This window comes from Mauremys reevesii, linkage group 13 (assembly GCF_016161935.1).
Source record: "Mauremys reevesii isolate NIE-2019 linkage group 13, ASM1616193v1, whole genome shotgun sequence".
Classification (NCBI taxonomy): Eukaryota; Metazoa; Chordata; order Testudines; family Geoemydidae; genus Mauremys; species Mauremys reevesii.
This window is the reverse complement of record NC_052635.1, coordinates 17,534,498-17,551,463: the sequence shown is the minus strand read 5'-3', so window position 1 is coordinate 17,551,463 and position 16,966 is coordinate 17,534,498. Positions and strand designations below refer to the sequence as shown.

At 43.3% G+C, this 16,966-nt stretch overlaps 1 protein-coding gene across 4 annotated transcripts in view; it reads left to right on the top strand.

Moving 5' to 3' along the window:
• LOC120380840 (arf-GAP with SH3 domain, ANK repeat and PH domain-containing protein 2-like) overlaps positions 1-16,966 on the top strand; it is a 109,939-nt gene that overhangs the window by 69,943 nt on the left and 23,030 nt on the right. For all 4 annotated transcript variants that reach the window (XM_039498732.1, XM_039498733.1, XM_039498735.1 and 1 more), the window contains one exon: positions 1,777-1,963. In XM_039498732.1, the coding sequence (XP_039354666.1) occupies positions 1,777-1,963 (187 nt within the window). The remainder of the gene's footprint in view (positions 1-1,776; positions 1,964-16,966) is intronic.

Genomic DNA, 16,966 nt, shown 5'->3' with positions numbered 1-16,966 from the left:
CCGGGGAGGCAACTGCACTGGCACATTGAAGTCAAGGCTGGTGGTCTACTTCTAAGTTCTGCTCTAGCTCAACCACAAGTTCTGGGCTGAATCTGGGAATTCCTGGGTGGGTTCTCTGGCCTGTGTTTGCAGGAGGTCAGACTAGGTGATGCTAATGGGCCCTCTGGCCTTAACATCTATGAATCTCTAAACACTGCATCCAGCTCTGGGCATTGCCTTGTCAGAAAGATATAGACAAAGGCCTGAGAGCAATGGAACCAGCCATGAAGTGAGAGGCTCTGCTTTATAAGGAAAGAATAGAGAGCTCAATCTGCAGGATGTGGCTAAAGCAAGACTGTCTGGGGGGCACACACAACTAGGCGTGGGGTGGTCTAAGTGTGATCTGTGGGGCTAGAACCTGGGGAAATGGGTGGAGACTGAGAGAGAGAAAAGAGATGCTGCATCTCAGGAAGTGACCCCTGAGCTATATGAGGTGATGCAAGCGCCTCCCAGGGGACAGGGCAGGAATCCCATGATTTGGATATTTAAAACTAGATGGGACAAAATGCTAGAAAATAAGCCCTGGGGAACAATCCTGCCCTGGCCAGGATAGGCTGGAAGGGCCAGCAGGTGTCTCCATCGCTAGCTTCCAGCATTCTGTGACCTGCAATGCTTGCCACTGGTGAAAGCCCCTGAAGCCCTCCTATTCAGAGGGCAGCAGCAGGGGTTGATGTGCTCTTGTGCACCATGCTGGTGCTCTGCTCCCCCCTCAACTCCTGCCCTGCCCATCCTTCACCTCACAGCACCATGCCTTAGTGTAGCGCATTGCAATCCATATGGAGAAATCTACGGAGTGCCCCTGAGGCAGGGCGGCATTGCTAACTTGACACATCAAAATCATGTGTCAAGCCCAGATATCATGAGATGATAACATTTGATAAGATCATAAGAGCGGCCATACTGGGTCGGACTAAAGGTCCATCAAGCCGAGTATCCTGGCTTCTGACAGTGGCCAATGCCAGGTGCCCCAGAGGGAATGAACAGAACAGGGAATCATCAAGTGATCCATCCCCTGTCGCCCATTCCCAGCTTCTGGCAAACAGAGGCCAGGGACACCCTCCCTGCCCATGCTGGCTAATAGCCATTGATGGACCTATCCTCCATGAACTTATCTAGTTCTTTTTTTGAACACTGTTATTATCTTGGCCTTCACAACATCCTCTGGCAAAAAGTTCCACAGACTGACTCTGTGTTGTGTGAAGAAATACTTCCTTTTGTTTGTTTTAAACCTGCTCCCTGTTAATTTCATTGGGTTCTTGTGTTATAAGGAGTAAATAACACTTCCTTATTTACTTTCTCCATATCAATCATGATGATGTCCTTTGCCTTCTGATTTGTGGGCCTTTTGCTTACATGTGGGACATTGCTTCCAGTGACCAGAAACTGACTTTTGAAGGATAGAAACCGCAATTCTCACATAATCACCTGACTGCAGCAGCTGCAGTTTAAGACAGAACCAAATATCTCAAGAGTTGGCAGTGCTTCTGGATCATGATCTGGGGAGCGGTGCAGGAGGGTGGGGGCCAGGCAAGAGGAAAGGAGGGACAGAGGTAAGAAGGAACCAGCAGCAGGAGAGGAGGGGAATCACCGCCTCTCTGATGGCTGCCCACCTTGTGGCAGCCTCAAGCCTATGCCTGCCTTGCCCAGAGTGGAGCAGGAGCGATCGGGAGCAGGAGCACAGGGCCTGTGCATTCCCAGGTGAATTCTAACTCTCTTCCCATGCTGGCACCACCCCAGGGCCCTTCGGAAAGATTTCATCATCTCCAAGTATGTCGAGAGGAAATACGCCAAGAGGAGCTCTAGGAGCCCAGCTGCCCAGCGCCAGGAGCTACAGGAAGCCATCAGGTGGAAGGACTTATTTGCATTGCTCCAGGCCTATGCCGAAAAGGTGGATTTAAGTGAGCTTGTTCTGGAGCCTGTGCAGGTGAGGATGCCCCTGTGCTGGGTGCCCCAAGAGACAGTGTAGATGGAAAGGAGCAGCCCAGGCAGGGACAGTGCAGACTGGGGCAGTGGGACCATGTCACTGACCGTCAGGGACAGGCATGGGGCACCGTGCTGAGGCACCAGGCCTGCGATAAGGGGCTGACACGCAGGCATGGGGTAAGGGGCCCCACCCCTCTGGTAGGGGGCAGGGTCAAAAAGGGGTCTGGGTTCTCTGTCTCCAGTGGCTGCTGCTGCTACACTGCCCCAGTTTTTCTTACCTTAGGTCAGAGGTTTCAGCTCTTTCTTCTTGCTCCTGCTGCTTTTGGCACCTGTGTTGGCTTTTCACAGGCAGTGCCCCCATCTGGCCCTGTCAGGAATCACAGGCTCTTGGTAGATGTGCAGTTGCTTTGCCATCTGTTTTTCTTCCTTTCCTGCCTCCTGCAGCAGCTACGATTGGCTGTTCTTCCCCAGGAGGTGGAGAAGTGGGAAGCAGCCATTCAGAGGGGGATTTCCTCCAGGCCGGCTAAAATGTGTTAAGGCTGCAGCTTCTCCTGTCATCGTGAGACTTGCTCCAGCAGGGTCTAGAATCCTGTGACTGTGATAAATTTGGGAGAGTTGGCCACACTGGCTGTACTATTAGTGCATGAAAGCACTGTGCTTTGTTTCAGGTAAGATTGCACTGCAGATAGCATCCCTTGGCACGCCCGTCTCCTCCTGAGAGTCTGGCTCCAAAAATGTGCAGAAGGGGTGGAAAGAGCAGAGGGCTGCTGGCTTTGAGGTGGTGAGAGCTCTGGAAAGCAGAGGCAGAGCTAGGGTTGGGGTTGATTCTCTGGGGTGTGTGGTTGTGCTAGTGGGGAGGTGACAGCTCTGGGCTGAGCAGATGGAAAGTTCCGTTGAATGGCTTCACTTTGCATTTCTGTCATCTTTAGATTTTCTGTAGAGCAATTTTAACTGATCCCCAGTATAGTGTTTTGAAGTATGATTTCCCTGGTCTCTGGAGACTTGGATAGGGTCTCCAACCCAGTGACGATGCCTTTCATGATGGGCAGGCCCTTTGTCAGAGCATCCAGCGGGCTCAGAGCTCGCTCTCAGCACTTTCATCAAGATCCTGGTATTCACCAAAAAGCTCTTCGAAAAGCTGTTCTACTGGCTCATACTCTACTCCTGAATCCGCTCAGCAGTGTGGCGGGTGTCCTGCCAGGGTGGATAAAAAACTGGTTTACAAAAAAATCAGACTTTTTAAATTTAAAATTGAATTTTTTTATTTTGTTGTTTAAATTATAATATTTTTTCTTTTCCAATGAAATCTGAATTTAATACAAAATATGTTAAGGCCTAAACTTATTATAATCTCTTCTTAAAAATAAAAAAAAATATGCTGATTCCATGAGCCACTGCTTTTCTATATCAAGAAAAAATCGGGGGATAAACATCGAATTTTGGAGGTCAAGCTTTATGAATATGGCACAGTAGGTCATGTGCTGTGGTAAGGGCCTGATCTTGTGGTGGACCTGGGGCTGTGCTACTGGGTTTAAGAGACAGACAAAGTCATCACAGGTGCTGAGACCCAGCCTGTGACTCCAGGAGACACCATCATATATCTCACCAGGATCATCCACTGAACCCACCTCGGGGGTCTCATACTCCTGTTTTATAGCCTCTCCCTCCCTGAGTTCTGCTGGGCTCAGTTCTCAGATTATGAAGATTTACAACTCCACCCACCATGGAAACTTACTAAGGGACAATATTCATCTGAGTGCAGCCTCTTGGGTTGATTTCAACACCTGGAAACTGGAGGGGAAAAAACTGCCATGGCTTCAGCTCATTTAAAAAAAAACTATCTGGGAATATTTTCAGGAAATTCCTTTACCTCTGGGTAAAAAGGGAACAGGAGTCAAATGTAAACAGTGCAACAAGGAAACGCAAGGCCTGGTTGTCAAAAGGAAACAACATTAAGAAAGGGCCACTCAGAAGGCAATGACTTTGAAGCTGATGTGGACTTGTCTGACCAATCTGAATCAGCTGGTTAGTAAACTTATTTTTGCATTCTTAGACTGCCTGCCATGGTTTACTATGCTAGTAAAGGCTTACTTAGATTATTGTCATACATTTATGTTTTGAGTGGATTAATTGCTTACGAATTTCAATATATTTGTGTTCAGAATATAATTGGTATGTTGTGGGAGTATTTATCAAATACATTTTTACTGTTACTGCTGGACTTCTGAAGTGATCTTTTATTGCTCAGTATAATCAAGCATCCTAGGTGAAATTTACCCGTTTAAAAGTAAAGTTTTATTAGGCATTTATGAATTTTGGTATTACATTTTTTCCAAGCTGTTTGGTATGTTACTAGAGGTAAAGGTTTTTGATCCTTTTGTTTCAGGGTCCAGCTTAGACAGGAGGGGTTATAAATGTCCATCATTTACAATGTCTACAACTTTAGAGTCATCGGCTGGTACCATCGGCAGTGCTACAACTATTCATGTGTCAGACAGTAAATTACCAGTATCAAAAAAACAAAAAAGACTTTCTTCATCCTCCAGTAAAAGCATGGCTCCATTTGTAATCAGGACCAGCACATTCCAGCAAAGCTCCATAGACGAAATGGTTGCTCAGTTCATTTATGCAATACATTTTTCCTTTTGTCTTGTTCAGAACAAACATTGCATTGACATTATTCAGTCATTACAACCAGGCTGTGCTCCTCCTGGCAGAGCAGACATTGCAGGAAGGATGCTGGTTACAGTATATGAGAAGGAAATGGAAGAGTGTGCAAAAACATTGATGGGAAATTCGTTAATCTGAGTCTTGATGAGCAATGTACACAACGATCCAGTAATATGTGCTTGTGTGGCAACAGACAATAAGGTTGTGTCTCTCAAACAATTGATACATCAGGAAATGCATATACAGCAGAATACTTAAGAAGTAGCAATACAAGCTGTAACAAACTGAAGAAAAAGTCGTGTGTAGGTTTGTCACAAACGGTGCTGCAAATATAGCTGTGACTGTGGTCACTGGAGGGGCTATACTGACAATACTCAACCAGAGCAAACTGCAAAGAATAAGGTAGATGATCCCTCAAACCTGTGGTTTATTCTTATAATTAGATTCACCAAGCAAGCAACAAAACAGCTTCTGTAATACCTTACTGGCTACTAAGAAGCCAAAATACGGTTCCTTTTAAGCAATCCAGCCCTTGGGTCTCACCAGACAGCCAAGTCTATATAGTGAGGGATATTTAAGACCTTATTCACCATATAGAAAGTTCTACCAATCACAAAAGATCAGCCACATTACCCATCAGATCAATGAATATTTCAGATCTCACTCAAATACATATTTACAGCGAGTTTTTATTAGCTAATCTAATATTTATTACTTAAAAAGAAAATAGAGTTATTTTGGTTAAAAGATTATTATACATACAGATATGAATAAAGTTCTTAGGACAGTTTCATAGAAGAGATGGTGAGGCTGCTGATTTGTAGAAATTAGGGCTGTCAAACGATTTAAAAAAATTGTGATTAATTGCATAATTAAAAACATTAATTGTGCGATTAATCGCACTGTGAAACAATAATAGAATACCATTTATTTAAATATATTTGGATGTTTGAAAATGTAGAAAATATATTGATTTCAATTACAACACAGAATACAAAGTGTACAGTGCTCATTTTATACTTATTTTTATTACAAATATTTGTGCTGTAAAAAAACAAAAGAAATAGTATTTTTCAATTCACCTCATACAAGTACTATAATGCAATCTCTTTATCATGAAACTGAACTTACAAATGTAGAATTATGTACAAAAAATAACTGCATTCAAAAATAAAACAATATAAAACTTTAGAGTCAACAAGTCCACTCAGTCCTACTTCATGTTCAGCCAGTCACTCAGACAAACAAGTTTGTTTACATTTGCAGGCGATAATGCTGCTCGCTTCTTGTTTACGTCACCTGAAAGTGAGAACAGATGTTCACATGGCACTGTTATAGCCTGCTATAATATGAAATAGGTGGCAGAATGTGGGTAAAATAGAGCAGGAGACATACTAGTCTCCCCCAAGGAGTTCAGTCAAAATTTCATTAACGCATAATTTTTTTAATGAGCATCATCAGCATGGAAGCATGTCCTCTGGAATGGTGGCTGAAGCATGAAGGGGCATACGAATGTTTAGCATATCTGTCACATAAATACTTTGCAATGCTGGCTACAAAAGTACCATGCAAACTCCTGTTCTCACTTTCAGGTGACATTGTAAATAAGAAGCTGGCAGCATTATCTCCTGTAAATAAACACACTTGTTTCTCTTAGCGATTGGCTGAATAAGAAATAGGACTGAGTGGACTTGTAGGCTCTCAAGTTTTACATTGTTTTGTTTTTGAGTGCAGTTATGTAAAATAAGTTGCACTTTCACAATAAAGAGATTGCATTATGGTATTTGTATGAGGTTAATTGAAAAATACTATTTCTTTTGTTTATCATTTTTACAGTGCAAATATTTGTAAAATATTGTACACTTTGTATTCTGTGTTGTAATTCAAATCAATATATTTGAAATGTATAAAAACATCCAAAAATAGTTAATACATATTCAATTTATATAAAACTGTGTTTAATCACAATTAACTTTTTTAATCATGATTATTTTTTTTTCAGTTAATCGCATGAGTTAGCTGTGATTAATCGATAGCCCTAGTAGAAATCTTTCTGAAATTAATTTTAAAAGATATAGTACAATAGGCAGTGCATATGCAGAGTTTGTTCAAATCTTCCATAAGAATTGCAGGGCTAACCCAGAATAGACATGGAGACCTCAGTTTTGCAACTTGAACTTCCCCTGACCAAGTTTAAGCAGAAATGAAATGGTAAGAATCAGGCTCAAAAATTCCGTTATAGCTGAAGTGCAGCTGATAAGCCTCTTAGAATCATAGAATAGAATATCAGGGTTGGAAAGGACCTCAGGAGGTCATCTAGTCCAACCCCCTGCTCAAAGCAGGACCAATTCCCAACTAAATCATCTCAGCCAGGGCTTTGTCAAGCCTGACCTTAAAAACCTCTAAGGAAGGACAGTCCACCACCTCCCTAGGTAACCCATTCCAGTGCTTCACCACCCTCCTAGTGAAAAAGTTTTTCCTAATATCCAACCTAAACCTCCCCCACTGCAACTTGAGACCATTACTCCTTGTTCTGACATCAGGTACCACTGAGAACAGTCCAGATCCATCCTCTTTGGAACCCCCTTTCAGGTAGTTGAAAGCAGCTATCAAATCCCCCCTCATTCTTCTCTTCTGCAGACTAAACAATCCCAGTTCCCTCAGCCTCTCCTCATAAGTCATGTGCTTCAGCCCCCTAATCATTTTTGTTGCCCTCCACTGGACTCTTTCCAATTTTTCCACATCCTTCTTGTAGTGTGGGGCCCAAAACTGGACACAGTACTCCAGATGAGGCCTCACCAATGTCGAATAGAGGGGAATGATCACGTCCCTCGATCTACTGGCAATGCCCCTAATTATACAGCCCAAAATGCCATTAGCCTTCTTGGCAACAAGGGCACACTGTTGACTCATATCCAGCTTCTCGTCCACTGTAACTCCTAGGTCCTTTTCTGCAGAACTGCTTCCTAGCCATTCGGTTCCTAGTCTGTAAGACTGAATGGGATTCTTCCATCCTAAGTGCAGGACTCTGCACTTGTCCTTGTTGAACCTCATCAGGTTTCTTTTGGCCCAATCCTCTAATTTGTCTAGGTCCTTCTGTATCCTATCCCTACCCTCCAGCGTATCTACCACTCCTCCCAGTTTAGTGTCATCTGCAAACTTGCTGAGAGTGCAGTCCATGCCATCCTCCAGATCATTAATGAAGATATTGAACAAAACCGGCCCCAGGATCGACCCTTGGGGCACTGCGCTTGAAACCGGCTGCCAACTAGACATGGAGCCATTGATCACTACCCGTTGAGCCCGACAATCTAGCCTGCTTTCTATCCACCTTATAGTCCATTCATCCAGCCCATACTTCTTTAACTTGCCAGCAAGAATACTGTGGGCAACAAGTGGTCATAGGAGGCATTCCTTAGGCGAAGAATAGGTAATGTACATTGTTGCTTTGAAGTAATTCTCTATTTCCTAGGCATACAGCAATATCTAATTGCATTGATTAGCAAAAGGCAATTAACCATCCAAACAGTTCATAGGTAGTTTACTACAAACTTCAAAGAGAAATAAAGACAATTATATTATTAAACCACAAGTTTCATCTAAATATTAATATCCCCTTTTGATTGCTGAATCAATAGAATATAGTAATGAAACATTACAGACAGGAACCAATGTTTAGCATCTACAAGCTAATTAGATCACAGTGTTGAACTTCTAATAAGATATCGGTAAACATAGACAAATAGAATTAGTATCTACTTCTGATTCTCTAACAATACAGGCCTACATTTCAAGACTTCTAGTCTATAGTTAATATAGAGGACCTCTAGTCTTCTATACTGTGGAAAGGGATCTGGGGGTGATAGTGGACCAGAAGCTATATATGAGTCAACAGTGTAATGCTGCTGCAAAAAAAGCAAAAATCCTTCTGGGATGTATTAGCAAGAGTGTTGTAAGCAAGACACAAGAAGTAATTCTTCCACTCTACTCCGCGCTGATTAGGCCTCAACTGGAGTATTGTGTCCAGTTCTGGGTGCCACATTTCAGGAAGGATGTGGACAAATTGGAGAGAGTTCAGAGAAGAGCAACAAAAATTATTAAAGGTCTAGAAAACATGACCTATGAAGGAAGATTGAAAAAATTGGGTTTGTTTAGTCTGGAAAAGAGAAGACTGACGGGGACATGATAACAGTTTTTTCAAGTATGTAAAAGGTTGTTACAAGGAGAAGGAAGAAAAATTATTCTTCTTAACTTCTGAGGATAGGACAAGAAGCAATGGGCTTAAATTGTAGCAAGGGAGGTTTAGCTTGGACAGTAGGAAAAACTTCCTGTCAGGGTGGTTAAGCACTGGAAAAAATTGCCTAGGGAGATTTTTAAGAGCAGATTAGACAAGCACCTGTCAGGAATGGTCTAGATAATACTTAGTCCTGCCATGAGTGCAGGGGACTGAACTAGATGACCTCTTGAGGTCCCTTCCAGTTCTATGATTCTATTTAACATGGCTTTGCTAACTATCTATACAGAATGGCCCTATTTACCATTTCAATATTCTTCTAATATGTCCTTAAAGGTTGCTTTTACTTCAACCAACCGGCTGGTTGCTTAACCCTCACTGGCTCAGCGTCACAATAGCAAAAATGAGAAGAAATCTAAAAGAAGATAATGAATCATAGAATCATAGAAAATTAGGGTTGGAAGAGACCTCAGGAGGTCATCTAGTCCAGCCCCCTGCTCAAAGCAGGACCAAACCCAACTAAATCATCCCAGCCAGGGCTTTGTCAAGCCGGGCCTTAAAAACCTCTAAGGAAGGAGATTCCACCACCTCCCTAGGTAACCCATTCCAGTGCTTCACCACCCTCCTAGTGAAATAGATTTTCCTAATATCCAACCTAGACCTCCCCCATTGCAACTTGAGACTATTTCTCCTTGTTCTGTCATCTGCCACAACTGAGAACAGCTGAGCTTCAGGCAGTTGAAGGCTGCTATCAACCCCCCCCCCCCATACTCTTCTCTTCTGCAGATTAAACAAGCCCGTTCCCTCAGCCTCTCCTCATAAGTCATGTGCCCCAACCCCCTAATCATTTTTATTGTCCTCTGCTGGACTCTCTCGAATTTGTCCACATCCTTTCTGTAGTGGGGGGCCCAAAACTGGATGCAATACTCCAGATGTGGTCTCACCAGTGCCGAATAGAGGGGAATAATCACTTCCCTCAACCTGCTGGCAATGCTCCTACTAATGCAGCCCAATCTGCCATTAGCCTTCTTGGCAACAAGGGCACACTGCGGACTCACATCCAGCTTCTCATTCACTGTAATTCCCAGGTCCTTTTCCTCAGAACTGCCACTTAGCCAGTCAGTCCCCAGCCTGTAGCAATGCCTGGGATTCTTCTGTCCTAAGTGCAGGACTCTGCACTTGTCCTTGTTGAACCTCATCAGATTTCTTTTGGCCCAATCCTCCAATTTGTCTAGGTCACTCTGGACCCTATCACTACTCTCCAGCATATCTACCTCTCCCCCCATCTTAGTGTCATCCGCGAACTTGCTGAGGGTGCAATCCATCCTATCATCCAGATCATTAATGAAGATGTTGAACAAAACCAGCCCCAGGACTGACTCCTGGGGCACTCTGCTTGATACCGGCTGCCAACTAAACATTGAGCTTTTTGATCACTACCCCTTGAGCCTAATGATCTAGTCCGCTTTCTGTCCACCTTATAGTCCATTCATCCAATCCATACTTCTTTAACTTGCTGACAAGAACACTATGGGACACCGTATCAAAAGCTTTGCTAAATTCAAGGTATATCACGTCCACAGCTTTCCCTATATCCACAGAGCCAGTTATCTCATCATAGAAGGCAATCAGGTTGGTCAGGCATGACTTGCCCTTGGTGAATCCATGTTGACTGTTCCTGATCACCTTCCTCTCCTCCGAGTGTTTCAAAAGGGAATTTGAAACGTACAACATATGGATGCAGTGCTAATTTGATGCATCTTGTAGCCACCGACTTAAGTATAACTGCAGGAAAAAGGAAAATGTTGAAATTTCAAAATACTTCTTTAGCAACCACTTTGCTTCAGCTTCACTAAAGAAAGCAGAACATAAGAATGGCCATACTGGGTTAGGCCAAAGGTCCATCTAGCCCATTATCTTTTCTTCTCACAATAACCAGTGCCAGGTGGTTCAGAGGGAATGAACAGAATAGGTAATCATCAAGTGATCCATCCCCTGTCACCCATTCCCAACTTCTGGCAAACAGTGGCTAGGAACACAATCCCTGCCCATCCTTGTTAATAGCCGTTGATGTACCTATCCTCCATGAATTTATCTAGTTCTTTTTTGAACCCTGTTATAGTCTTAGCCTTCACAACATCCTGTGGCAAGGAGTTCCACAGGTTGTCTGTGCGTTGTGTGAAGAAATACTTCCTTTTGTTCATTTTGTTTTGTTCGTTTTAAACCTGCTGCCTATTAATTTCATTTGGTGACCCCTAGTTCTTATGAGAAGGAGTAAATAATACTTCCTTATTTACTTTCTCCACACCAGTCATGATTTTATAGACCTCTATCATATCCCCCCTTAGTCATCTCTTTAACAAAATAAAAAGTCCCAATCTTATTAATCTCTTCTCATGGAAGCTGTTCCATAGTCCTAATCATTTTTGTTGTCCTTTTCTGAACCTTTTCCAATTCCAATATGTCTTTTTTGAGATGGGGTGACCACATCTGCATGCAGTATTCAAGATGTGGACATACCATGGATTTATATAGAGGCAATATGATATTTTCTGTCTTATTATCTATCCCTTTCTTAATGATTCTGTTCACTTTTTTGACTGCTGCTGCACATTGAGGGAATGTTTTCAGAGAACTATCCACAATGACTCCAAGATCTCTTCCTTGACTGGTAACAGCTAATTTAGATCCCCATCATTTTGTATGTATAGTTGGGATTATGTTTTCCAATGTGCATTACTTTGCATTTATCAACATTGAATTTCATCTGCCCTTTTGTTGCCCAGTCACCCAGTTTTGTGAGATCCATTTGTAGCTCTTCACAGTCTGCTTTGGACTTAACTGTCTTGAGTACTTTTGTATCATCTGCAAATTTTGTCACCTCACTGTTTACCCCTTTTTCCAGATCATGTATGAACATGTTGAATGGCACTGGTCCCAGTACAGACCCCTGGGGGACAACCAAACTAATTTTCCCCCAAGATATACAATGGAATTTAGTGGTTGACTATTTTGAGCTTGTAATGGATGGTGCTCACTGGTGGAGTCATCTAATGGTTAGGGCACTGTGTCTCTACTCACTTCACCTCCAATGTTTCACCAGGGCACTGTTGCTCCATGGCAGTCTGTCTTTTGCTGGTTGTTGACTTGATCCTCTAGTCAGGTCACCAGTTAGCTTTATCCCTCTCTGGAGTAACAGAGTTCCAAGAAAGATACTGGGTCTCATGCCCTCATGACTGGGGTAGGAATTCATCCATCTGTGGACTCCTCCAGGTGTCCAGTCCTAACCACTGAATTTTCAGTCTTTACCCTCCCCTGGCTTCCTCAAGGGGGAGTTTGGAAGTGAGGAGCCTTGTGCTCTCTGTAACAAAGGTGGTTGGTAAGAGAGCCCAGACCTTCCTACTCCACTGGGCTCTGGCCCAAGACCCTGTAAGAGGCAACAATGTCCAGCACCCAGGAGTGCCTTAAGACTGCATCCCTGGGCCACTTCCTACATCCCTGGCTCCAGCCCAAGTCTCACAGAGTGACACAAAGCAGTAAAGAAAAGGAAAGTAACTGACCGGCAGCCCCTCTGAGTGCAGCAGACAGGCTCTGCCTCCCAGGGACAGAAACATAAAAGATATGCTGGATATACTCCTGCACCTCTCTCCAGGTGCTCTCTGCCTGCCCTATCAGGCCCCTTCTGAGCTGTCTGGCTCCCTTTCAAGCTCCACCTCCAGCTGGCGCATGCTCTGTAGGTGCGGCTGGACGGGGTCACCTGGGCCCAGAGCTGCTCTTTAACCATCTCAGTCCCAGTGTGGGGTTTATACATCCCATCACAGAGCTATTTATTAAGAGCTGGCCTAGACTGATGACAATTTGTGAAGAAAATCATGACAAAACAGATGAAAGTATCACAGCCAAAGTAGCCACCGTTGGACTAAAGAGAAACATAAAAGATATGCTGGATATACTGGAACCAGTTTCCATGGCCTTGGACAAACCGCAGAAAGATTGCTGTTGCATTGCTGATCCTCTTAACGTTTGGAAAGAACTTCAAGAGACATTAAAGAAAGAAGTGTAGGCAGTAAATAAACAGATGGATCAAGCACTTATTCCACCTCACTTTCTTGCTAATATCCTCAACCCAAAGTACCAGGGTAGATGTCGAACTGCTGAAGAAGATGCTGCTATGATGTGGGCATTTAATAATCATCCCTTAATCATGTCAACCATAATGAATTTCAGGGCTGGAGGTGAACCATTCACACAGGACATGTTTGCTGATGATGTTTTAAAGAAAGTCATACCACTGAACTGGTGGCAGTCACAAACTAAGCACCTGGAACCAGAGTTTGTTGAAATGTTAAACCAGCTTTTGACAGCAGTAGCATCTTCTGCAGGGACAGAAAGAGTATATTCTTCATTTGGACTAATTCATTCCAAGTTAGGAAATCAACTGGGAGTTGAAAAAGCAGGAAAACTTGCTTCTCTTCCAATCTATGAATAAAAACGAGAAGGGAAGGACAGCCTAAGTCTCTTAGGAGACTGTTGTCTCATTTTCAGGAGACTTAGGTGAGTAGGGACTTAAGCTCCAGTCACTTTCAGGTATATTTGAAATTTTTTCCAGGCTGACCTGAAATAATCAGTTTCATTCACTGACTACAGTGAATCCCTTTGTTCCTGTAATAAATTGTTTGTGGTAAATGTGAAACCCATTTTGTTCAGAGAAGTTATGTATCCAAAATATTTAAGGTTGTTTTGTTTAATAAAAATAAATTATATATGGTGTGTTTAATTAAGTTCCTGTTACCATCCTAATGTAGCTTGATATAAGTCATGAGGTTAATTATCTAGTAAATAAGCAATATATCATTCACCATTTTCTAACGTACTAAAATGTACAGTTAATAAGAATGTGAAAATATTAAGCTATATAATGATTAAATAAGTGTATATAGTTATAATGTACCCTCCAAGGCAGCAAAAAGATGTAGCAAATCTAGTGTAAAAGCTCTATTTAGTTGTAAATCAACATGTTTTAATAGTTATATTAGCCAATGAGAATGCACCTTTCTTTAGAAAATAATAAATACAAATGGAAAAGTTGATTAAAATTGATGATTTAAATTGAGGTTTTCCCACTTGGTGATTTAAATCACCTTGATTTATATCAGCCCACCCTGCATCCAGGTCATGGTCAAAGCAGCTGCTACTGTGCCGAAGATCTTGCTCTTTGTAAAACTGTCCAGCTGTCTTGGTATCTCAGTTTCAACGAGATCCTGATCTCAGCAAAGCATCCATTCCTTTGTCCGTGATCTTCTCTAGCCCAACACCAATGCCCTTGGACAAGCACTGCCCACTCCCCTTACACCATGGTAGCCCCAATTTCAGACACAAGAAAGGTTCCTGGGGTTATCTGACAAAAGGCAGTATTGTAATCCTTTCTCACACTTTTCAGAAAGACTTCCCCACACTGCATCAGAGAACGGAGGTGGCCAATTTAAATCATGCTTTCCATAAGCTAAGCACAGTGCATACAGATTTAATTATGGTAAATAACACTAATACATTCTCTTCTTTTTGTTAACTTGCAAACTAGTCACATCCGAAGAGAGATGCCACACTCTCCCTACATGCATTTCTGTATGCCATAGTTTTTAAGCTAGAGAGGCTTGAACAATCATAAAACTCAATCTTTTTGAGTTAGAACTTTTTAAGGCCAATTTTTAACTGATTAAAACTCAGAAATTAACAGATTTATTGAAATCCTCAGAAAGTTCACACATTACTCAGATTATGGGCTGAACAATTGGGACAGATACATTAGGTTTTCAGACCAAAGTCTGAAAGATAATACGTGCTTCAAGTGAAATAATAAAACACAACCTTAAGTCAGAAGTCACTGCCACTGCTCTATAAATAGTATGGTTACCTCAGGAAAGGGATTCCTGTAGAGAGAAATGAGAGAAGGAACTCAGCCTAACAAAATGATGAAATGAGTGACTTCAGCGGGGCAAACAGCTCATTGGTTGCTTCTTGGAACAGCTAGCTCTAGAGCACACAAGACGAGAGGCTGTTCTCAACTTCCTAAGTAAGGCCTGGTCTGCACTGCACAGCTAGCTGTCTTACGTCAACCTAATTATGTCAGTGTCTACACGACAGCCTTGTCCCACCGACGTTAAGTGCCCTACTACACTGAAATAATAACTCTACTTCCATGAAAGGTGCAGGGCTTATGTCGGTGTAGTTAGGGCGACAGTGTTTGTGTAGACACTGCCTTACTTACAATGGCTCTTAGCTGAGAAATTGACAAGAAAGCCAGGCAGCTGGAACCCAGTTGCTCCCTGCTCCCCTGGAGAGCTGGGTGCCTGGACCCCACTCCCAGCTGGGAGCTAGGGCAAAAAGCCTGGGCAGCTGGACCCTACTCCCGGCAGGGAATGGGGAGGCGAGAAGCCCCGGGCGGCTTGCCCCATACTCCTGATGGGTAATGGGGAGCCGACAGGGGGCCGCCTGCAGGGAGGCCGGGAGCCTGTGGGGCAGCTGGGCTTCCGGCAGGGAGCCGCCAGCAGAGATGGGCTGCCCCCCTTAGGTCGGTGCTCCCAATGAGGATGCGGATGAGGATGCACACCACTGACCCAAGGAGGTAGTGTGGACTAATTACTGCGGTGGCTGTAAGTCGAGCTAATATAGGTCAACTTAAGCTTTTAGTGTAGACAGGCCCTTACACAGGAGTTAAATCAAGAAGTAAGAATAGCTGAGCCACTATGGATGTGTCTACTCTGCAATTAAAAACCCGCCTCTGGCCTGTGTCAGTTGACTCGGGCTCACTTCGCTCGGGCTAAGGAGCTGGTCAGTTGCAGTGTAAATGTTCGCGCTTGGCCTGGAGTCCAAGAACTGGGACCCTGCGAGGTGGGAGGGTCCCAGACTTGGGCTGCTGCCCGAACCCAGAAGTCTACACTGCAATTAACCAGCCCTGCGAGCCCAAGTCAGCTGGCACAGGCCAGCTACAGGTGTCTCATTGCAGTGTGGACATACCCTTAGGTGCAGGCTGCCAGGAGGAGGAAAGATTGCAGTAATGAGCACGGTGACACTAAACTTCAAGAAAAGAAGGAAACAAGTAAAAAACCATAAAATTAAGAAATGAGGAAATTAAAATCCTTGAATTCAGCATGGAGACTGTTTAAGCAACCCTAACAGTCCCCAGAACATATGTACCCTCAATTGGAAAGGGAAGCAGAAAGACAGGAAGTAAACCTGCCTGGCTAAATGGCAGGTTCAAGGGCTATAAACTGAACAGGTATCCTTCCAAAACTGGAAAGCCAACGTTAGTGAAGCCTGTAAACGAACATGTAGACTATGTCAGGCAAAATGTCTGAAGGAAATCAGGAGGCATAAGAGGGAATCCAAAGAGCAAATAACTAACGGCATAAAAACAAATCACAAGCCATGTTTGAAGTATATCGAAAGCAGGACACCTGTCCTGTGAGAGAACTCAGGAGTCTGTTGCCTGCTGCAGGATAAAGGGAACAATTAAGGAGGGTAAGGAAGTGATTTTTGTAATAAAGACGAGGCACTGCAAGAAATTGTGGTGTCAATATAGGAAGTATTAGAGCAAACTGATCATTGAAAGACTGAGTCTCCAGGATCACATGGCACACATCTAAAAGGAATCCAATGGGAGGCATTGTGGTCCCTTTGGATAGGGCACTGGATCTGAACTCAGGAGAGTAGGGCAGTTCTGCTGTTGACCTGAAGTGTAACCTTAGACAAGTCTGTGCCTCAGTTTCTTCATCTGAAAAATGGGGTATTTACTATAAAGCTCCTTGAGATATACAGTTGAAAAGTGCAATATGCGGGATTGAGAAATAAAATGGCTGAGCTGCTTATAAAATATGTAGTCACTTGTTAAAATCAGCTACAGTAACTGGTCAGCCAGTGGGTATCAAGTGTAAAAACAATGCCCGGGGTGATGTGGGGAATTACAGATCACTGAGTCTTCACCACTAGGAAAATTCACTAAAGTAATCGTTAGAATTATACACCACCACGATGACCTGGGTATAAGGGAGAAACCAGCATGGCTTCTGCAAAGGAAAATCACACCTTGCTGATACATTG